Raw genomic sequence first — 23,261 nt, forward strand, 5'->3', positions numbered from 1 at the left:
TCGTGAATAGTAGCTGCTATTCGACAGCTCAAAGTATTCGAGGATTTCGAATTTTCGAAATCTGCCAATGAAGGGGTAACCACGTGCAGCGACTGCAACAAGCAACACGAAAAATGTAATTCAATGGTTACAGCAAACGTAGTGTGGGCGACAACAACAGGCGAAAAAGTTAATACATAGGCCGCTGCGGGCGGCGACAGCGGCAGCAACGGAGTCACCATCGCTCGCTTTTTGCCGGCCAGAAGCAGCCCACAAGTGGGCAACTGCGATGAGCGACGACGGAGGGCATTGGCGGCAGTGTATTAATTTTTTCGCTTGTCACTGTCACCCCCACGATCTGTTTGTTGTACTTCATGAGTAGCGTTTTTCCCGTTGCTCGTCACCGTCGCTGCATGTGGTTACCCTTAAGGGGAGATGCTCCTCGAAAAATAGTTTTTTGCACAGGTTTTCAGTTTGAGATTTTGCCTGTAAAATTATTTTTGTACATTCAGCTACAACTTCGCAAAAGATCGAGGCAAAATTCAAATGAGAAATTAGTAAAAAAAAATCTATTTTATTCAGTCATGGCAGCTGGAGAAAGTGCTACTTTTGTCGCACATAAGCAGCTTTTGATTGTCTATATCTCAAGAATGCCTGCATCGCCCACCCTTGCCGTTAGCTCGGAGAGGTAGAGTAAGCCTTCTTCTAGCTCTTGGCACCAGTTTCGCATTCCTTTTAAATCTTTCCTTTCTGGTTCTGCCTCCAGAGCACATGCTTCTGCTACAAGCAAGCGAGTGGAGATACTATTAGACTGCAATTTTTTCCGTGACACCGAACCTTGTAATGGAGGAGATTAAAAGAACTAGAGCTTTGGAACACTTCCCCGGACCACTAAGTTGCTTCTCTGCTACGCAGACAACTGCTCCTCTATTCACAAGGAAACAACAGCGGAAGACTGCCTGCCCCACCTCAATTCGACTAAGCCAGAATTTCAACTCACCATGGAAAGGGAGTTGGACTCAATACCTCGCCATTTCCTTACGTTTTGATAAAAAGGCAGCCCAATCAACTAAGCTACATAGCATACAAAAAAAATCTACCCATACTGGACACTACCTACAATCTGCTTCGTACAACCTAATTTCGCACAAGTCTTCCACAGTTTCTGGTCTTTTATGTAGGGCAGGAACTGCCTGCTTGACAAAATACAACAAAAAGTGAAGAGAAAGCGGTTAATGCGAACCTAGAGAAAAACGGCTGCCCCAGAAACCACCAGCAACTTTATTCGTTGCATCAAACCTCCCCTCCACCAACCGGACAACAATTATGAAGAAAGTCCCACTCCCCCATCAGCACTACACAACCCTTCCTCTACTGGCCCCATGTCCCTAGTGCCCGACTACCTACCTCCCCCCTCCATATGTTTGAGAGGCAAGCAGACGATTTCCCAAATTCTCAACAAGGAAGGCATTCTCATAGCCCAAAAACCTGTGTCAATTCTTGGTCGATCGGTGCCACAACCAAAGAGCACCACCCACTGCAAGAAAAAACGCAAAGGGTGAACTAAGAAATTGCTTGTGCACGATGCCCTGCCAACTACATTGGCAAAGCATGGAACTACCCAGAACAACTCTCATAGCACAAAAAAGACATCTGAAAGTCCGACATACAGTGCAGCGCTTCAGCACTGAACACTACGAGGAAGAGGACCACCATGTCGACTTTGGAAGGGCAAAGGGTGATTGACACCTAGGCGAAATACCTGAAAAGAATCAATCCATCTGGAATCATGGCAAATACAGGCAAGCGCAGGAAAGCTCAACAGACTATGTGCCCTACCCCCCATGTACGCCCACAGTCTTTGATGCTAAAGAAAGCATGTAAAAAAAATTTTGTTTTTTTAACTAAAACTTATTACCTTAGATAAAGAAACTGAAGAGAAGCAGCAACTCAACTTTTGATTCCTTGCATAGCATGTTACTCCTGTCGGCACACAAAGTGAACAATAATGTTGAGCTTTCTCGAGCTGGCCATTGAGACCCTGTGGAGTGTGGGACCTAGTGGACACATCAGTTTCTCCAACCAGCCCTCCTTTTTCCTTGATTACATCTGCTACATCCTTTTCTTCTCACATGCGGTTAATTTCTTACACTCTAGCCCCCTTTTCTTACAAAGCAACATGCAAGAAGTTCCCTCCAGCCTACACAGGAATTGTTGCCCAAACAAAGCCAGGCAGAGATGCTTTAAAACATATGCGGCATAATCGACAACAAAAAAAGTTATAAGAACGAGCCATGGTGCACGGGTGACGTGTGATTTGCGAGAGTCTTGTAACAACTGTTTGCACAGGTACCTTCAATACTTGGCCCAGCTCCTGTCGAACCAACGTCCAGTCCAGGACCTGAATGGGGAAACAAATATTGATCAAATTCACTGGGGAAACATAGCCAGCGTGTAGGAAGAGCAGTTGTATTTGAGCAACAGCTTGCTTCCTTATGTTGTCTCGAAGCTCCTCACAACACGAAGACACTGAGGCATCCTCCAAGGTCAGCTTACTTTATCTCAGAGAGCAACTAAGAAACTAAAATCAAACAAGTTGCCCTGTTGCCCGGCAAGTAACCTGAATTGTGCGATTTTGATGGGGGAAAATGTGCACTTTTCCAAACCCTGGCCCCACTGTATAAATTTGCCCAATTGGGCAAACAGCCATGATGCCGCCAACGACAGTGCACAAACTTGTGCACTGCAAATGGTCTCAGTGCTGCACTTAGCATCAGCAATGAATGTGCAGACAAAAGAATCTGAAAAGCTAGCCTGTTGGTCACCAGGGCATTCTCAAGAGAGATAACACGAGGCTTTTTTCTTCAGTAAGCTTCAGGTCCAAGACTTATTTTCAGATGCACAAAGAGCAGGCACAACAAGACGCTCACCAGTCACCGTTTCTTTTTTCTTTACAGGAACTTTAGTTCCATCTACAAGATAGTAGCAAGCAACAAAACAGCTCTTTGCACCACTGCACTTGACGCAGACGTTTGGAGCTAGTACTTGTGTATGGACAAAAGAGGAGCAGCTAGTTTGTGCCAACCCTGATCTCAGCAACAAATACCATGATTTCAAAGACGAAAACCCCTAACTTTGCAGCCGAAAAATGCGGGGGAAAAAAGGGGGGGGGGGGGGGGGGGGGCACACACACCACCGTTTATTGAGGCTATAAACATTTATTCGGTATCAAGTTGCCCGTTAGAGCTGTCTGAACTCTCGTCGGATGACTGCTTCTGGCTGGCCATATCCTGCAGTATGTCATCCTCAGTGCAGTCCAGGAAATTGCTTATGCAGCACTTCTAAACACTAGCAAGACCATGTCATCAGAAAGTAAGCACCAAGATGCAATTCTATAGACTGCTGCCGCGAGGGAAACCCATGTGCACATCGTTGCAAGTGGCTGTCTGTACAGGCAGCCAGCAGGCAGCCAGCAGGGGTTGTTTTAGACAAAAATGCCACCTTGTCTTTCAGTTGCAGGTGTACAGTGCGGCCTCTACAAAACGAGGACTTCGCAAATTGCATGCAGAGAGCTACCCTTTTAGCTTACGTCAGTAGTGTACACTTTTTTCGGTGAAACCGAACTGGTGCTATGCGGGCATGTTGCCATTGGCTTTGGTGCCGAGTGCCAGAACTCATCTCAAGCAAGAAAATACCACACACGCATCCACTGACAGCAAGTGAAGAACAAAAAGAAAAAAGATAGCGCATCTGATTGATGGCGGTGGCGATGGTGCCCTTGTGGTTTGGATGGGCTTGATGAGCTGCCCAGTTTCCAGATGACAACTACCGTATTTACTTGCATAATCCTCGCACTTTTTTTTTCGGAAAAGTCAATGCGAAGTTAGGGGTGCGAGAATTATGCGGGGGAAAAAAAAAATCTGGTGCACAGTGTTGCCAATTTGCCTTCTGCCAATCCCGCTAAATGTAGCGGTCGTTTTTTGTATATGTAAGCTCAGTGTTGCCAACAGCAGCTATTTCTTTTTATTTTATTATTTACAACGTAAACAGTCTCCCGTCGATCAGCGATCATGAAATTGCCACCTTTGCTTTCTGGCGCGCGCCCTATCTCGTCATCATCATGTGCGTGCCCTACTTGTGACGCTCGACAATATCAGGCGTCGCGAAATTGCCAAACTCACTCGCGTCTTTTTTCGTGCACTGAAACTACAAAAGTCCTTCCTAAGCTGGCTTCGTTCGTTACAGTAGACTTCGGTACTCAGAATATCGGGGACGGCGGAAGAGTGCGGGTGAAGCCTGTTTTACATACCTTTATTTGCCTTGCTTCGCGACGCTATTTCATCCGCAGTTTTTGCGCTGGAAGTTTGAGAGGATACGAGGGTGGGAGGCTGTGCGCAGTGCGTTCCCGCATATGGATCACGTAGTTGGCCCTAAAAAGGGCCTTTGGAAGAAAAAAAAAATGCAGCCGACTGTCAAACTTTCTTGGACAATGGTCAGAAGGTCCGAAGAGTCCTAGTTAGTGCTTGCATCGCTGGTCGTGGCCTCGTCGTCACCTCCTGATTCCTCGTCGGCTTCAGACGTCTCGCCTCCGTCCCACAGCAAGTGGTCTTCGCTTGAATCCAAAGCATTAGATATGCCAGTCTTCTTGAAGCTGTTGACGATGATGACTGCTCCAACCATCCTCCACGCTTCCGCAATCCAGTCGCACAGCAGCTCCACTGACGGCCTCCTCATCTTGCCAGAAGGCGTTAAAGCGTATTGGCCTTCGGCCATCCACTCTGCGTACAGCCTTCGAACGTTACCTTTGAACGGCTTGTTCAAAGACACATCCAAAGGCTGCAGCATTGACGTTAGGCCACCTGGAATTACAGCCAGTTCTGTGTGCAGCTCCTTCAGCTTTGCTCGAACCGGCTCCACAAGGTGGCCTTGAAAGCTGTCAACAACGAGGAGCGACGGAAAAAGAAGAGCTCCCGAAACCGCCCCCACACAGTGTTGATCCAGTCGACCATCAGTTCTGAGCTCATCCACCCTTTCTCTTGCACGCGCACGTGCACACCGGGGGGGAAACTTTCCTTTGGGGAGGGTATTCCTTTTGAAAATGACATACGGTGGTAGCTTCTGCCTGTCCGCCGTCACGGCCAGCATCACCGTGCACTGATGCCGCATTCTGATCACGAACTGGTGGAAATCCACGATCTTGTCTTTGTAGGCTTCCGGCAGACGTTGGCAGAGCGTTGTTCACCTCCTCAAAGAAAGGCCGTTGCGCCGCATGAAGCGCGTGGCCCACCCGTTACTGGCTCGAAAATCTTTTGCCGGGATGCCTTCCTTCCTGGCAATCAAGCGCGCCTGGGTGCGCAAGATCTCGATGGATACAGCGCACCCATCTCCACGTAGAGCCTTCAAATAGTCCACGAGCAGCGCCTCAACTTGAGGAAACTTGCCTGTCTTCGGACCACGGAAAGCCCGGCGTGACTTCTTTGTCGCCTTCAGCTCCTCGTGCTGCCACCTCCAGTAACGCACGTTGAAGTCGGTGACGCCGAAGTGCCTGCCTGCGGCGCGGTTGCCGCGTTCGATCGCGTACTCTATCGCTTTCAATTTGAAAGCGGCAGTGTAGCTGGCGTTCTTCCCCATGGCGAAGCGGCACCAAGCACAAAACAAAGAGATCAAAAAGTTCTCAAACTGGCAGCGAGCTATCCACCACTGACGCGAGTGACTCACTGACTGCTGCTGCTCAACGACGGGACCACAACGGCGACACGACGACACGACCGCGGGCTGCGCGAACGCCGTCTAGTTGCGCGTACGCAAAACCGGCTCAAGGACAGTGTGAGTAGCGTGTTAGGGCGCCTGTTAGGGAGTAGCCACGCAGGTTGTTAGGGCACCTGGATGGCCTTGGATACACAGCGCTCTCAGCCGAACGGAGAGGCGGCAGGGGAGGGCGCGCGTTGGAGAGCGCGTGCACCATGCGGGTTTCACGAGCAGGCAACTTTTGCCGCTGCAAAGTTGGGGGCGCGAGTGCGAGGATTACACGAATAAATGCGGCAGCCTATGCCAGTGACCGATATTAGGACGAGGGGTGGCTTTTTGGCAAATTTCTGAATCAGTTCATATTTTCTCTGTGCTATTTCATACTTTTAGGCAGCGTCTTCTGCATCCAGGCGGCCCACTGCAACTGCACTGATGTCGCTGATTGACGATTGCTGCACGTGCAGTGCATGGAATAAATATTTTCTTTCACTTGTTTGGATCACATCACTATGGTTAAGAGCCAACAGAGGAAGCCTTTCCCCGAAACATGCGTCTACGAGAGTCAATGGCAGCAGTGCCCATCAGCCTCCTCCCTGGGAACCAGTGCTCACCCGACGTAGTGAGGGCAAAGGCCACCGCATTGCTGGCTGCGCTGGCGACCTTGGGGGCGAGCGGTCGGTTGGCATTGCTGGGTGGCGGCTCCAGGGGCGCCGGGCTGCCGTTCGTAGAGGGGGCCACATGGCAGCTCCGGAAGTGGGACATCAGCCCCGAACGCCACGCACACGAAAAACGGCAGAACTTGCAGCGGTACGTGGTCACCACGTCCATGAAGTCCTCCAAGCGTTCCACGCGTTCCACGCGCCGAACAACAGTCTGCCAAAAAAAAAAAAAAAAAAAGCACACACACACAGACGTTGCAACCATACAGAAAATTTATGACATGCAACATAGAGCTTAATCTCGACAATGCAGATCTATCGCAGTGGGGGGAATATTGGGATTGCCCAATATTTATTGCATCAAATGCAAACAACGCTGTGCACCTCGCTGAAGGCATCATGCTTTTTGTGGGCACTTATCCAATTAAATAAATAAAGCACTTATCCAAATAAATAAATAACTAAAAACAAACACAAATATGCAAAAATAATCCCTACTTGCACCTGCAGAAGTCTGTTGAACTTTCCACATCTTTTCCTTTACCTTTAAATCAGCGAGCATGCATTCTGAAGGCTTAGATAATGCGTGCCAGTTTCTTCCGTTATGAAATTAGTTGCGCAATTGATGCACTTTGCCACACACAGCAAAATATTTTCCTGCACGTTTTTAATCCGCAATACCTAATGCACTTGGCTTTCTGAGGTTTCTAATGTGCAGCATAACGCCATCTTCAACTAATTGCTATTCAACTAATTGTTCACAGTCGACATGCCTGTTATACATTAACCTCTAAAAAAATGAAAACTAAAAAACATTGTGCTGTAAAAAAAATTTGAAGACTGTCACGACCTCGTCCATTCATTTGGGAATGCAAAGCACTTTGAACAAGTCTTCTATCATGTTTTATAAGCCGCTCTGATACAAGCGGAACAGAAAGAAAATTTAATAAATAAAAAGGTTTTCAAAATATTACTTTGAAATTTTTATGGTGTTATCACAGAAGCATTTCCAGTTGCTGTGCCAATTTTAATCGAAATCCACAAAGAAATAAGAAAGTTGATTTTGAAAGCCATGTCCCCCCCTTAAGTTTAGTAAATAGTAAATAGTTTAGAAAGTGTTCAGAACCGCTCAGTCCGCTTCATTCTTTCCGACTACCACCGCACAGCAAGCATGACTAACATGAAGGCCACACTTAAAATTCCCTCTCTTGCCTATCGCAGAAAGCTTTCTCGACTATGCCTCTTTCACAAGATATATTATCACAATCATCTGCTGCGATCACGTTTCATCGCATCCCTTTCCTATACTTCTACCCGTGTAGACCACCATCATAAAGTTCGCATTCCATTTCAGCGCACTACAACTACAGTAACTCATTTCTTCCGAAGACGTGTGCTGATTGGAATCACCTGCCTGCCTCATTGGTTACTATCACAGACACTCATCTTTTTCGCGTTGCACTTACAAACCTTACCTAAGACATACACCCCTACACCTTATCTGCTTATCTTTTTTCCCTTAATGTTGGCGACATGAAAGCACGCGCACTAAAATCAACTCTGAATTTTTGCGTAGCGATCTACTTGTGAGTTCTTGCTTATGTTCACTTTATACTTGTATTGTTGCTTGGCAGTGTGTTTTTCAGTTCTTGATCATAACTTTATACTGGTTATTGTACTGTAACATGCGTGTCTTGGCTCATGCCTTCTTGCTGTTGGTTTATTTCTTTGAGTTCCCTTTTTTTTACGTGCCTTGTATTCCACTATTGATGTAGCCCCTCCCCTCTATAACGCTTCTTGTAAGCCCCGAGGGTAAAAATAATTAAAATAAACAAACAAATAAATAAAGTAATGAGTAGGACTTTCTCGCAATAAACAACAGGAAAGACCTGGCTTTCTAGTTGATTTCACATGAATAGCAAGCAGCAAACTACCAGTGTAACCACTCTGACACATTCTTCAAGAGACTGTGGAAAGAAAACACAAAAGCTGGAAAAATGCACTATGACAACAGACACTGAATATCGGAATTTACAACAGGAGCAAGCCTTAACCCCATAACTGCTGGCCAAGCGGAATAGTGGGGACTGTATTAGAGCCATGCTATTGTGCGCCTCCAAATAGTACTCACTTGCAATTAAGCAAAGACCTATAATACTCATCAGGAGCTCGGCTTGTACTTATATGCCGGAGGGTCAATTTATACCACCACTTCGCGGACTAGACAACTCTGTCCGCGAAACTGAGCTTCAGCAGACACGGTTAATAATCTACAGAGGGAGCCCGCACGTAGCGGCTGCTCACAGGCATTGGTGGATCATCAGCATCAGACTCGTCGCCATCTGGCGTCACAATGGCCACAGCCGTGCCAGTGTCTGCCTGGCCCACGTCTTCAAGAGAGGTGCTGTTCTCGTCAGGCATGTCCTTCCCCACTTGGAGGTACATCTGCAGCGGCAGGTTCTCCCCATCTGCAAAAGCCCCCGCAAGCCACCACGCATGCCGCGCAATCAGAACGCTTCTGGGCGACCACTGGCATGGTGGAGCCACTGTGGTCATTTCCAGTGAAAATTTACCCACACACAATGCCTCGCATTAATGGGCACTAAAGAAAAGGCCAGTATTGCAGCCTTATTGCTTGAATTCTCTGGGCAGTACAACACAGCCCCCAGTTTTCCCCACTGATGACATTTCACACCATTCTGGAGCCCTCGCCACTCCAGACGAACTTCTGGGACTCTTGAAGTTGTGGGGATCCGCTTGTTCCCCTTTCCTCCTCCCGCGAGCGCGATGTTCGAACGAGCGCGCTTTCCCGCACACGTGACGTCACCTCGCGGGCCGACGCGCCGGCGGGCACCGACTGTCCTGCCGCCGCTGTCGCTCCTCCTCGCCCGGGAACCTGCCTCCTCTCCTCCGCGCCTTATAACCGCGACGCGCACGTTTCGCGGGTCTCTCGACTCTCACTCTGGCTTGCGCTCTCGCTGGGCTCTTCTTGCTCTCGGCGATCGCTCTCTTGGCTTGGAAAGGGGATGGAGGCTAGAGTATAGGGAACGCGAGGGATCGCGGCTCGTATCGCACCCTCGCCGCCACCCGTCCGGAGCGGGGCCCCTGACCCCAATAGGACGCGCGAGGTAGGCTAGTCCCGCCTCGCCGGCAACCCCGTGTCGCCTCAGCCACCGCGGCCCGCTCGAGCCCGACCTTGAGGCGCGCGTCGGTACAGTGTAGTTCTTAACCCTGTCTTGGCGTTATTATGCGCTGTACCACTCGGCCAATAAACCCCCTGGTTCGTCCTGGCCCCTTGGAGCCTGTCGTCGCCTGTGTCGGTGAGTCGAACCCGTCGCGGCGTCTCCCTTGTGGACGCCGCGAACCTCTCTGGGGCATTTTGGATGGGCTAGTTCCGGGAGTGGGGGAACACCCTGAACCCCACTTAGCCCGCAAGGGACCAACGAGCCCACTTTGGCGCTCAACGTCTCTAACGAAGCTAGCCGGGGTAGTTCGCTATCCCGTAGCTAGGCCCATTATGCCCACAAAGTACGCGGGAATCTTAGGAGACAGATACATGTCCCTTCAATGTACACACAGGCATGGCAATACAAACTTATTTGAACCGACCATAAACACCATAGCCCTTTTGCCATTAAGCCTTCCCCCGTAAGTGGGGAGGTGGGAGGTGCACTGTTCAGTGCCCGAAGCCCTGGCAACCAGGTGACTGCTTCTTCATTATACTGCCAGGATTACACCCAGACTTCAGCTGGCAGTGCAGATGACTTTTCCTCTGGAGAAGCGAAACAAGCTCACGCTAACACCTTGCTCAGCTTTTTATTCAGCAGTCGTATATTTAATTCCACAAGTAAAAAGCAGAAAAACAGTGTTTGCTGTGCCAGGAGCACTTACAAGCGGCAGCAGAGCCGGCAGTCTGCAACAGTAATCAGACTCTTCAAATTTCTCTTCATCTCAGCGCTATCATTGAAACCATGGCACATGCACTGGCTGGGATAGCAACCACACATGGCAGTTCAAATAAGAAACACCCCGATAATATATTGCTATATATAGAGAGAGAAATGTTTCTGCCAACTATGCATGAAGCAACTCTCACCAGCCTTTGATTGATCGGTTGATGGATTGTGGGGTTTAAAGCGCCGACGCAACGCAGGCGACCAGGCGCGCTGCAGTGGAGGGCTCCGGATTACTACAGTTAAACCTGGATGTAACGAAACTCTATGTAACGAATTCCTGGGTTTAACGAAGTTTTTTCAATTCCCCATTGCCAGCCCCATTGAAGCCCATGTGTTTGCGATCTCTATGTAACGAAGGCGTTGCGACGGTTAACCTTGATGTAATGAATTCGCTACGCTGATGAGTCCTTGTATATTTGCACTTTTTCTGAAAAATCGCCTGGAGAAATGCACTAATTTAGCTTATTTCGCCCGCACCGCGAACAACCATGCGACTCGACATGTGAGGGCTGTGTCATATATATTCTAGGCCCGCCTGTCGGCGTGTAGTCGCGCGTCTCCACTGCTATCTGTGGTATGGGTTCGTCGGTGATGAGTGCTGCTGCTAGAAAACGAAAAGTTGCGTCTTTTGAAGGCAAGCTCGCAATTTCAAATGTTGTCTCCGCCGACGTGAAAGAAGAACGTCGCCACCCGTTACAGTATCCCAGCTAGCACCCCCTCACCGATTTTTAGTGCGAAAAATAGCTTCCGGTTCTTAAAATTCGTGAAAAGGCGCCTCTTTCAGCAAAATTTTGGTCCAAGGCAAAAGTGTCACAAGGCAAAAGTGATACTTAAGTTGCATTTTGAACACGGGGGTAAGTGACCTTCCTTCTTTGCAGTGCCGTGTACTGACTAAGCTTGTGGAAAAGCGTCTGGCGCAAATCACGCAGTTTGCACTGTGACATCACTAATTTAAAGGGTGAGTTCACCGTCACTGGTGTCTGACATTTTGGTTTTGTTTCTGCTTTGTTCACACGAGCCTTAACACTAAACCTCCATGTAACGAAAACCTGCGTGTAACGAAAAATGGGGAACTTTTGTCAACTTCGTTATATCCAGGTTTAGCTGTATTGACCACCTGAGAATCTTTAACGCGCGCCCAAATCACGTACACACGGGCGTTCTTGCTTTTCGCCTCCATCAGCAAAGCAGCAGCCGCGGCCGGGAATCTAACCCGCACTCTCATGCTCTGACCAGCCTTTATCCTTTATCCCTAGCATATGCTTAGCGATATTTGCCTCTGCTTTGTCTGCGCCCTTTTTAGCACTGATCACTAAACAAACAGGATAAGTTAATAACGTGTAAAAAGTAAACATACAGCAACTGTACAGCATTCTTGTCGAAAGCCAACAGACCTTGGAATATGGGCTCGCTTGAGTCGTCCTGCATAGTGGAACCCTCCGCTTCCTCCGCCTGCTCCTCTGGGATGCCATCGGAGCTGTCGGCCACGGCACCCGACTCAGCCAATGCAATCTGCACATCGTCTCTCTGAAGCAGGGTGCCATCCGGAGACACCTGCAAGCAGACGTGGTGCACAGGTCAAGGCACAGAAGCATACCAAGGCAGGGCCCCCAACCACATCACACCAAGGCACTCAGCCTAATGTCGCACAAACAGCGACCACACAACAGCAGGATTTGGGAATTAGGCCCTGCATGCCAGTTCCTCAAAAGACACTTCCTCAAAATAGCTCTAGTATGTGGACCAGTGTTGCCACAAGGCTGAACAAAATACCAGGGGCCGTGGCAAATATTGGTACAGTACATGCCTACCTTTAAACCAGTAGGATAGTTCGCAATGCCGTTTTAAGGAAGAAATCCAATAAAGTAAGTCTTACTATTCTTTGGAGTGCACCGTCGATAATTCCACACCTCTGAGCAAGTACAGGGTACACACTGTGCATTTAGGGGTGGAACCTGCCGCAGTGGCTCAGTGGTTAAGGCGTTGTGCTGCTGAGCACGGGGACGCGGGTTTGATTACCGGCCGCGGCGGCCCCTTTCCTGATGGAGGCGAAAAGCAAAAACGCCCGCGTGTACGAGATTTCGGCGCACATTAAAGATCCCCAGGCGGTCAAAATTCATCCAGAGCCCCCCACTACGGCGCGCCTCATTGCCTGCGTTGAGTCGGCGCGTTAAACCCCATACAATCAATCAACTAGGGGTGGTTGCAAGCAACATCCATTAAACTAATATCATGAGAAAAATACCAGCCTCTGACCACATCCAGTGTAGTATACTGCTCCTGAACAAGCCATCACATAGTAATTTGTGTCAGCACACTTGGTAGCACATAAATGTCTTTGAAAATGTTTGAAATCAGTCTTAAAATAATCAGTAATTGGCACCCGAGTGCAAATTACTCATTCATTCACACAAGCTGATTTTAAGTGCAAAAGACAGCCTGCGCTCATGGAAAATCTCGTTGGAATGAACCCCCTGCAGCTTCAATCATGGCAGCTTCTCCTCATTAAAATACGCATCCCTTTGCTGTGCCAATGAGCCGGGCGCCAAAATCTCAACATGGAAATCTTCGCTTTGCACCTCCATTTGAAAAGCGGCCACCATGGCTGGGAACAAACCCGCGTCCTTGGGCTCGGTAGCACCATGCCTTGGCCACTGAGCCACCGCAGAAGGTTCATAATTAACTTCAGTAAAAAAAAGGGGGCACTCCCACAGCAATGCAAAAAGGAATACTGCAATTAAAGTGAGAAACAAGACACCTGGAGTAAAACAGGAACAGATGAGTTTCCCTGAACGAGGCCAACAGTCGCTGGATCAATGTCAACATCCAGCATCTGCCCGTCTGCCGTTTTCAGACGTGTCTGACCATCTGGGAGAAAAAAATAAAAATGAATTAAACACTCCATAACAATTCCCCCAAAACCTTTGTTTCTGCAGCTTCTTGTTTTGCATTTCCCAATGCACCTAGTGATATGCAAGTATTCAGGTTTCAAACTCAAACCAAGCAACAACCGAGTGAACGAACGATTCCAAACTTCAAATATTGGTACTTCTCTCAAACCCTGCCACCAGCCTGAGGGCCTGATATGCGAAGTCAAGCTCACTTGCACTAGTTAACCACCCGTGCCAAAACTACCGTGTCTAAACCATTTTGTTGAACTAGCAGGTGCACAAAATTCTTGAAAAACTTCTTCTCAAGTTGGCAAAAGGGGCCTTGAAAAAGGCCTTTACCTGCAAGCAAGGGTGAAGCCATGTTTAGAGTGCTGCAAAACATAGCCACTGCTCAGAGTTACCCTATCCAGCAGCAAGACAAGGGCTTGGCATCTTAAAAGTGATTTCCAGCCTCAGATCAGTACAGAGATTGTGCACATGTGGTCGCAGCAAGAAGCATTAGTCATTCAAGCTCTTGCATATGGCCCAAGTTGGAGGAAAGTGGGGGAACGTACTCAATAACTGCCTTTGTCCTGTATGAAAAAAATATATATATTCCTGGTTGCCTTCTACACATTATGCTTGAAGTTTTTGTTCTTGGACTGTCTCAGTAATCTCTGTCAGGGGAAAGCAAAAATACACCAGGGGCTGGGGGATGAGAAATACATTTGTAACATGGCCTTCCTTACTTGGCCAACAATTCGCACACGCCAGACATATACAGCGACAACAAAACATTTTTTCGGATACTGACAACAAAATGCCACGCATGCCCAGTTCATCCGACTAACAGCAATACCCTACCTGAGGATGGCTCAGAAAAATCCCTTTCAACAACATTGCAAGTGTAAAGCTCACCTGCCGTTTGACAGCTCTGGAAGGAGCCCCCACCACCAAATTAGAAGCACCAGCGCCACAGTAGGCTGTGAACAACTGTGATAGCTTGCAGCAAAGATTGCTTTCGAAAGCAACTTCCTTTGTGAGAAAGCTCAGTTACGTTGTTCCCTGCAAGGGCACCACACTGTCCTAAAAAGGTAACCCACATTGCCCATGTCAGCCCACAAGTGCGCAGCGAAAAGACTGTTCTCTACATCCGATCAGAATGAGTGGTTCGTTCGTTTTAAAAGCAAAGCTTTCCTAATCTCATTGAGCGGTTTTGCCGTTGCGGTAAATTTGACCTTCATTTGACCGCAGCTGTGCCATATCCTAGGCGGCGCATCGTGCGACTTGCCAAGTCGAGCTCCACCGACAGCGGTGTTCGCCGTTGCCAGCTTGGCGCATGCACTCTCCGCAACTGGCTCGTGCCTGACCACGCGACTCCCCACATGCCTGCGAGCTTGGCCATGAATGAGAGCAAGGTCACGCCGTCTTTTCTGAGCGTTGCGAGGGAGCTGGAGGCTTTGAGCTGTCGTCCGCAAGCGGCGTCTGACCACCCCGCGGATATCGCCCAGCGAGTCGTTTGCCCCACAACCACAGACGAAGGCAGGCTTTGGACAAATAATTGCAGCTAAACCGAAGGTTGACCAAGTGAAGCCAAGGCTTAAGCAGGCCAAGCCAAGCTTTCGCTTTGCATATCCAGGGTTAGCTGAGCTAAGCTAAGCTCCAGCTTGGCGAACCGGGCCTGCACCTCGCGTAAACACGACCAGCCACATCGTTATCACCCACAAACAACGGTGGCGTCCATCTGTGAGTTTGTTTTTGTTTATGGGTGGTGGTGTCGGCACACGGCCCACATTTTTAGTGAAACTAAGCACCCGGAATGTATAAAAAGGTACACATGGCTGGCGTTATTATGCTCATTTTATCACAGCCCCACTAAGCGAAAATTTCGTTGAAGCGAAAACAAGCTAGACAAATGGTTCATTGTGGCGAGGACTTTGTTACATTGACTTCTATGGTTAGCTGACACGGAACTGGAAACATTTAGTTGAAGCAGCGTTCATTGTAGCGGGGTTCGACTGTAGTTTTCTGGAACACAAAAGACATGACTCCTGAAAAGCATGGATAAAAATTTAGTCCGTACATCCCAAAACCCCAGGTTACCAAATAGACGAAGTACGGCTCCTGAAAATTCCCACATTTACAGCTGGGCCTTCTTAATGGAAGGAGTGTTAAATCTGCTCAAAATGACTACACCCTGTAATGCTGTGCCTGCCAAAAAGTATGTCTGAACTGTGTCGACATAATGTCACAGTGCTCTCGGTCCCACTAGGAGACGGAGTGGAAGAAGACTGACCCTGCCTAGGACGAGAAGAGGAGGGCGCTCGTTCCCCAGAGCTTGCCTTGCGCGTGTTGTGATGGTTGCTGCTGTGCCTGCCAGCACATTGTATATACTTTTTTGCTGCATCTCCGGTCAGTAGCACAGTTTTGGTGAAGGCGTAAAAAATCGCCCGCAAACGAAACAAAGGGTGCCACAGCTGTGCCAAAGAAAACAAATGACAGACAAATGCCATACAGGTATTCCAGTCCCTCTGTCGGTAAAATGGCATTCGAATGAACAAACAACCTGAAGTGTCCTGCTCCAAAAAGTCTCAAAAAAATTTCAGCTTCCCACCACCGGGACAGTGCTAGCTTGGCGACCATTGGCCCCCGGAACTGAGGTGCAGACTCTCGGTGCCCTTACCAGCCAGCTGCTCCAGAAAGAACTGTGTCGCTGGCCCGCAGCCATCATCCGTTTGCAGTGCCAGGGTGGTGAGCATGGCGTTGCTCTGCGCCTCCATGTCCGTCTGGTCCGTGAGGCCACCCGACACCACCAGGGTGACCGGCACCCCGATGCTGTTGGGGTACAGGGCACCCTGTGGGTTAGACTCGTCCCCACTGGTGTCACCCACCAGGATGCTGCTCAGCTGGGGGGCTAGGTCTTCCATATCGGCCATCCAGTCGGCAGGCACAGTCAGGCGTCAACGTGTACAAGCTGACGCTGGCTGCACGGGAGGCAAAAGTGCCCTTCTTCAGGTGCGGAATACCTCCACAAGGAGGAACCACATATCCCCACAGAGCATTTGACCCCATTGGGAGAAAACTGCACTGCCAAGTGCTTAAGTGTCCACCAAAGAAAACAAACAACACAAATGCCGTTTTGTGGCACAATTGTCGACAATACTACTTCATTCCACCTTCCATTTCAAAAAATGCCGAAGAACCATGCTAACAGTAAAGCTACTCTGCATTTCATTGCAGTTAACATTTTCAGGCCAGGGCTGGTAGAAAAATTACACCTTATCTTACCATGCTACATAAGGCATCACACTGAAGCTGCTTTGGACCACACTGAGCTGTCAACGCAGAGTGGTTATTTTAGGTGTGGATGAAGTACTATGCTTCAAGGAGAAAAAATCCTGCTCACATGTATGCACTCCACTGTGCCGGGAGTTATGATTAACTACTGCTCAGTGATTTTCAAGTGATGCAATACCTGGATTGACTTTCTCACAGCAAGACGCTGATGTAGTGAATGTGGTCCTGAAGGCAAAATCTAACTTTCATACAATAATAAAATAACCTTATAAGTGCTGTTGCAAATACTGCATCAAAATATTACAGGTTACAAAATGGCATCTCCACAAACTTCACGCACGGACAAGCAAGCATTTTGGGCAGCACAATTTTCAGTGTTAATTACATCACAGCATCCTGTAGAAGTTAAATTGCTGGTTTGATTTGTATCATTTGCATCTGCACAAAACGATTATTCACCTCGAATCCCTCACAGGTCCAAGCTCTCACTTGTGTGTTATGCACATTTCATGCATCTTCAACAGCTTGGACTTTTCTTTCTTTCTTTACGTAGCTTCGATGTCGCGTGGGAGCGTTAACCTTACGACAATAAAAAAACGTCATAAATTTCGATTAAAAAAAAAAAAAAAAAGCTCTGAACACTAAGTGCACTGAAAACTGAATTGTAACTACTAATTTTGACATGTTGGGAGTTCCAAATATTTGTGCACCATTAGTTTTGGGGATAGACGAAAAACCTTCCTTTCAACATTGGAGCTCACTACGATAATGCAAGCTCTATATAGTAAATTTCCTTGCTACGAGATTACAAGCCAAATGTGGAGGAGAATTTAGCAGGCCTTTGCCATATGTTTTCCTTCAAACGAATAGTGCAAGAAGTTGTCACATGTGTTACCATAGTCACATTATTGGCTGGCTGTGTCTGTAACATGTCCAATCTGCCATGACATCAGGGTAAATAACGTTAGGCTGAGTGCTGGATCTTAAACCAACCGGCTCTTACCAACTATAACACTGACACATAGCAGAGGTCGAGTGACAGTACCCGATACTGACAGACGATGGGCTTGCACTGGCAACCAATAAAATGCAGGCTGTAAAGTCACACTTCACAGGCTGCATTCCAGGATTGCACATAGCGTGGTATTTTGTACTTGCTGTCCGTTAGAGCACCAGATAATGCTTTGTTTGAACCGACTGGCTACAAAGCTCAGCAGCAGAGTTCCACCTCTCCCATAGCATCAGCCCGTCTCCACGAGAGTGAAAATTTCACGCAAAGCTCTAAAAGAATAATAACGGTAACAAATGCCCCGGGGCAGCAAGTCCATGCTTCAGGCACTGTAGTTCCTTCTTTTTGTGTGTGTTTGTGCGTGCAAACCAAGAGATTGGGAGTGCTTGCTGTGCAGTGACAGGCCTCAGGGCCAGGTCCTCCTGGCCATCCGAGCCAAGGCCCCAGCCCTTGGTCTGCCAGAACAGAGACCGTTCCTTTCTTTCCCCCCCCCCCCCCCCCCTTCTATTGAACACACATTTTACAAGCCAGATTAAATCCCAGCAGATACAGAAATTTCATTCCATAACAGTGCAGTTGCCCAAGCTGACAATGACAGCATATACACTGCTTGTTTTAATAGGCAGGGTTATGAAGTACAGTGCTTACGAAATGACGTGTGACTTCTAAACACATGCAGAGAAAAAAGGAGGCTACAAGATTTACTGCGGTACAGGTCTATGTTGAATTTAGGCTTTTGGTGTAAAGAAAGTCACAAACATGTGTTATACTTTGCCTCCAATTGAAGAATGGCTAAAACGGCAAAAATAGAATAAAAACATTAATTCATGCTCAACAGCAAAAAATGTTGGCCACCGAGCATTAAAACTTTGTGCCCTTAGATGAGGTGACTACATATTATATCCCCTCGCATTCAGCAGTCTTACTCCTTTTTGCTTGCTCTTGTTTCTTCTCTCTCTGAGCAGGCATCTAAAGTCTGATTTGTATGCTTTAGAATGTGATGCATCTACCTCCTTACATTGCTGCGGTCAAAAGCTATATGACAGTAAACACGGGAGCCCGTGCCACTCACTACAGGCAGAGCAGTCTAGCGAGGGGCTGGTGCACTCTCACAGTTCCTACTTGATGCGAACCCACTCCTTGGGCAAAAAAAAAAAAAAGTGCTTGGCCACGCAGTTGGCTGCCCAGGTGTTTACATTGTTGTGGCATTTGGAAATGTGCACGAGCATAAAGTTCTTTTACCACCCAAATGAGCAGCGGCAACCAAGTGTTTCACAATGTTTGTCGCTTTTAGCTGCTTGATAAAAATATAGCCTGATCGGCACAAGCCTACCCTGCACTCATTTCCAGCTGTCGCGACATAACTACTGCAGCAGACAACTGTGCAGTTGAGAGCTATCAGGGAGTGGATCCGCTAAAAGGACGAACTGGGAGTGAGCCAGCCCATCACTAGGCCGCTCTGCATGTAGTGAGCACGCCGGCACGCGCTCCCAGTGTTTACTGCCATGAAGCTTTTGACTGTACAGTCACGGACAAATGAAATGCAAACGTGCACATATGAATCGAAACACACAAACAGCGCAATTTCTTTCTATGCAAGTCAAATTGTCGCATCACTCCATAACAGTACCAAAGTTTGTAAACATACTTTCCAAAACACCACAACCGAAATAATAATATGTGATCTCCACGAACCAAATTCATCAATTTGGCTTATACGGGTCCATATTTTCATGTCTGCTTTTCATTTGTCTATGACGGAACCAGCCCCCCCCCCCCCCCCCCCCCTTGTACTATGTAATGCACAACATTGCAGTATGCAGCCCACCTCCCACATGTAATAGGTTAGTGCGCACCAACTATTTGTAATGTTGGTGAGCACTTCAAATAAATAAATAAATACGCTCAACGTGGGGGCCTTGAGACATACCAGGAAATAAATACATAAATATAGAGTCAAGAGCTAACCTAGGCGGAGAAAAAAGTGGTCTGGTGATAGTGGACGCAGTTTGCCTAATCGCCTATGTATTAAGTCTTCGGCCCACTATGCTTGAATCAAGTTCCCTGAAAAATGTAAGTAATCACTGCTCTTACAGAGCCGTCGTAAATACAGATCTCGTTCATGTGCTTTGCAATGGTACTGCTGTTAGCAAAAAGACGCACATTTCACAACACGACAAAAACAACTTGCAATGAAACGCAAACACTAAAATGCACTGAAGCAACAAAAAAAATTGTTTAACGAGGTCGCCCATCAGCATTTTAACCAGATGATCCTGCGATTAATGCGCGCTGCCAATGCTCAAGGGGCAGTCTAGTAGCAACACTGATGGAACGCAACATAGTTACATGCTCTATGGAACGCAGGACGCCCCTCCATTAACTACGCGTGACAACTCTGCGTAATGTCAAGTAGCGTACACAGAGCTCACATTTTACCTTCGTTGGAGGTTGAACTGTCCCCCTTGAAATACACATAAAGCGGGGAACTTGGGGCAAGCCTTTTAAATACAACACGCAACCTCGCCGGTACCTTGAAATCCTCTTAACAGTAACATGTGACAAACTTCCCCGAGGTTACGAGAAACTCCAAGCACAATGTCACACACCCTTGAAGCAGCACTAGCTGACTGCCTGCCAAATATTTACGAGACGGCTACCCAACGATTAAACCACCCTAGGCATGTTTTCGGACATACAATATGACAGGGATGACGTTGAACTGTTGCACGTTATTGAATGGAACAATCTGGCGAACAATCTGGCGAAAAGAATAAGGCTACCTTGCGTTGAAGTGCTTGTAGTCGTAGCTAGTCTACACGCCCCATTCGTAAAGCGCGACTGATAATTCAGCGTTAGGCAAGAAGTGTGGACATGAGCGAACACTGCGTGCGTGCAGAAGACCTACCACATGAGAAATGTCATGCGACCATGGCGAACCGGCAATAATCTAGGCCTAGTTCCATTTTACTGGTGCTGACGACGAAAAGGAAATGAATTTAGGCCCAGAATCAGTATTTTAAGCAACTGCACTACAACCAAAGGCTAGTTTATTAGAAATACGATTTAACACGGACAGGCAAACGCACACATTGGCACGCCGGCCATAGAAGCGAAATTTGTCTTGAGTCGAGGTTATTTTCAGGAACGCCTATGGTGTGAGGGTATATACTCTTTTCGCCATGGCTGTACCGCCCGTCTCGGCCAACTAAGCAAATTAAATGTGTTTAAGTCTATTTCTTTTGTAGCATTATTGAACATAAAAATTTACAACCTAACGTAATCCCGTTTTGACAAGAGAGGAGCGAGAACATTAGCATTCTAGACTTACCTACAGGTATGCCAAGACTACGCCGCCATTACTGTTTCTTGATTGTGTTTCAGTCAGCAAACTCCATTGGCTAAATGTTGACCAATCACAGCGCTCTGTTGGAGGTGGCGGTTATTTTTTACACTTTCATTGGATGGTGTTTATTCGGATAGCCCAATAATATTTAGCAGAATATTTTGGCTGATGTTGGGACCCGCTGAGAGTCTATGCACCTTGGGTAACTAAATTTCTTCCGTTTATTAAATAAATATATCAAAGCCCGTGCATGGACTTTTTTTAAGGAGATAACATGTTGCGCTGTGGCTTTTACCAAATGGTGGAATTGGAAACAAATGTAACTTCAATCAAAGCCAGCTGTGCCAGCGTCTAGCCTCACGGCGAGGTGTTCGTAGTGTTAAAAAGAATGTGATTTGCGCCGCAATATTCAATTTCCGATTTTTGGCACATTAACCACGTGCAATACTGAACAACACTCAAACTCTATAAAATAACACACGGATGGCAACTAATGGACTTTTGTAGCCTATTCCCGTAACGCTCCAAGCGTCAGACGTGTAAAAGTAGCTGGCGGCAGTTTTATTTCTGCCGTGTTCGTCTCCTGCCATGCTTTTGAAAACGCAGTTTCATTTTTCAGGTGCTCGTGTAACATGAAGATCAAGCTCAAAGTGCTGTCTTGACACGGCTGTGTGCAAAACAAGGTCTCTATGGATTTCGGAACGTCGCCCACCGACATCCTGAACTGTAATGCTTCACTTTCTAGTCAACAATCCCAAATCGCGCAATGCCTCGAACGCTTGGAATCTCCGGCTGGCAGCGTGTCAAGCGAGGTTTCAGCGCCCTGCAGCCAAAATGGAGGTATCCAGGTTTCTGCAATACCGACATGGCTTTCCAACGGCATGTTGGGAACAAGCACTTCCGATACCCAGTCAACTGGCGGCGCATTGCCTCCCGTTTCCGAGTTGCGTCCCGGAATTCGCGCCCGAGGTGGCTTGCAGCTCTGGACTCTCTCAGCACAGATGGCCTACAGCCAAAGCGTGCCAGATTCAGCACATGCGTCTGCATTGGCAGAGAAACATGATTTAGACAGCTACTCAAGTCCAAATGCGGCATACATCGACACCACAGGCACTAAAACGCAAAGTGTCGGACAGCACTCCCAGCACCATGGTTACCAAACTGCAGCTGCATTTTCATATAGTGACATTCAAAGGCCAGATCTTTCGCATGCTGAATCTCTGGCTTCACTTGAAAGTGCCGTTGAGCAGATGCCTCAAACAGATCCAGTGCTTGATGTTGATAGTATTGAATCAGCTTACCAGCAATACTTGTGCATTCCTCTCTTAAACATTCCAAATGCTGGTGTCTCTGTTGAGCAGCAGCATTCGTTAAATGGAGTAGCGAATGACTCTTTATTTTGTGCCTCCAAATCGGCTCATAGCATTCCAAGCTCATTGCAGGTGCAAACAGCACCTGAACAAAAGCAAAGCAGCAACCCTTCAAATGTAGCCAGTCTCCTAAGCCCTGGTGACAGCAGGATGAGTGTACAGTCCACAGTGCCCATCCAGTCACCGGTTTCTGTTTTGCAGAAGACACTAGGCTTTGAAAAGGCAGTGAGCACCTCAGGTGATCTGCCAAGCATAACCAGCAAGCCACTTTCAACAACAGCTACTACAGCTTCAAACATTTCCCAGCCTGTCGCTGCACGGGTTCAAATTGGCGGGAGGCAGAAGCAGGACACCACCAAGATTTGTGTCTCAAAAAAAGTCCATTCTGAACAGCCTGTGGCAAAACCTGCCAAGAAAGCCTTCTCAGCTGCGAGCCTAGTGGAAGAAGTTCTCTGCTATCGCTGCAAGGTTTGCAAGTTTCTTCACGAGTCCAGGGCTGAGCTTCTTAAGCACGCCGAGTTCCACCACCGAGGCAGTGCAGCCTGTGTGCAGCGCCGGTCCTCCTTCCAGCAGGGCCCTCAGCCCACAGCAAACCGGGCAGAGAAGCGGTTTTTGTGCGGCAAATGCCGACGGGGCTTCTTCACGCTGGACGAGTGCTGCCGCCACCTGAGCCAGGCTCATCAGGCAAAATCCAAAAAAATCCGGCTTGAGTGGATCTACACTAACCAGCCCGACCGGATGCGAGCCTCCACTCCCGCAGACGAGGTGGCTGACCCGCACCCACAGCAGGAAGGCACCCCCGCACAGCAGCCCCCCACACCGGCCAAGTTCGGAGCCCTGTGTGCTGCACCTGCTCGCCCCAAGCAGCAGCAGCAGCCCAAGTGCCCAACCCCAAAGAGGAAAAAAACAGGCGACAACGTTGTGTCCTCGTCCCAGATGGCCTGTAGGCGGAAGGTCAGCCAGGAACAGGGAAGCTTTATGTAAGTCATCACAAATTGCTCTAGAAAGGACAGTTTGTTGTGCATGA

General features: G+C 48.0%; 2 protein-coding genes across 6 annotated transcripts in view; one reads left to right on the forward strand and one right to left on the reverse strand.

The window, feature by feature from the left end:
• The window catches only part of LOC144154775 (uncharacterized), a 73,073-nt gene extending 52,141 nt beyond the window's left edge, over positions 1–20,932 (reverse strand). Inside the window, exons 1-7 of one of the 4 annotated variants that reach the window (XM_077685887.1) lie at positions 20,850–20,932; positions 15,896–16,196; positions 13,101–13,210; positions 11,737–11,896; positions 8,691–8,854; positions 6,339–6,600; positions 2,333–2,380 (exon numbers count right to left, since the gene is read on the reverse strand). In XM_077685887.1, coding sequence (XP_077542013.1) covers positions 2,333–2,380; positions 6,339–6,600; positions 8,691–8,854; positions 11,737–11,896; positions 13,101–13,210; positions 15,896–16,148 — 997 coding nt within the window. In that variant the 5' untranslated portion in view covers positions 16,149–16,196; positions 20,850–20,932. Of the gene's footprint in view, positions 1–2,332; positions 2,381–6,338; positions 6,601–8,690; positions 8,855–11,736; positions 11,897–13,100; positions 13,211–15,895; positions 16,197–19,957; positions 20,253–20,301; positions 20,590–20,849 lie in introns of those variants that run through there. The other 3 variants (XM_077685881.1, XM_077685892.1, XM_077685899.1) reach the window with 3 other exon arrangements.
• Positions 20,724–23,261, forward strand: part of LOC144154803 (uncharacterized) — a 40,478-nt gene continuing 37,940 nt past the window's right edge. Inside the window, exons 1-2 of one of the 2 annotated variants that reach the window (XM_077685914.1) lie at positions 20,724–20,855; positions 21,484–23,214. In XM_077685914.1, the coding sequence (XP_077542040.1) occupies positions 21,554–23,214 (1,661 nt within the window). In that variant the 5' untranslated portion in view covers positions 20,724–20,855; positions 21,484–21,553. Of the gene's footprint in view, positions 20,856–20,938; positions 21,067–21,483; positions 23,215–23,261 lie in introns of those variants that run through there. The other variant, XM_077685906.1, reaches the window with a different exon arrangement.

This window comes from Haemaphysalis longicornis, unplaced genomic scaffold (genome assembly GCF_048455015.1).
Source record: "Haemaphysalis longicornis isolate Haplotype H1 unplaced genomic scaffold, Haemaphysalis longicornis Haplotype H1 scaffold_1, whole genome shotgun sequence".
Lineage (NCBI taxonomy): Eukaryota > Metazoa > Arthropoda > Arachnida > Ixodida > Ixodidae > Haemaphysalis > Haemaphysalis longicornis.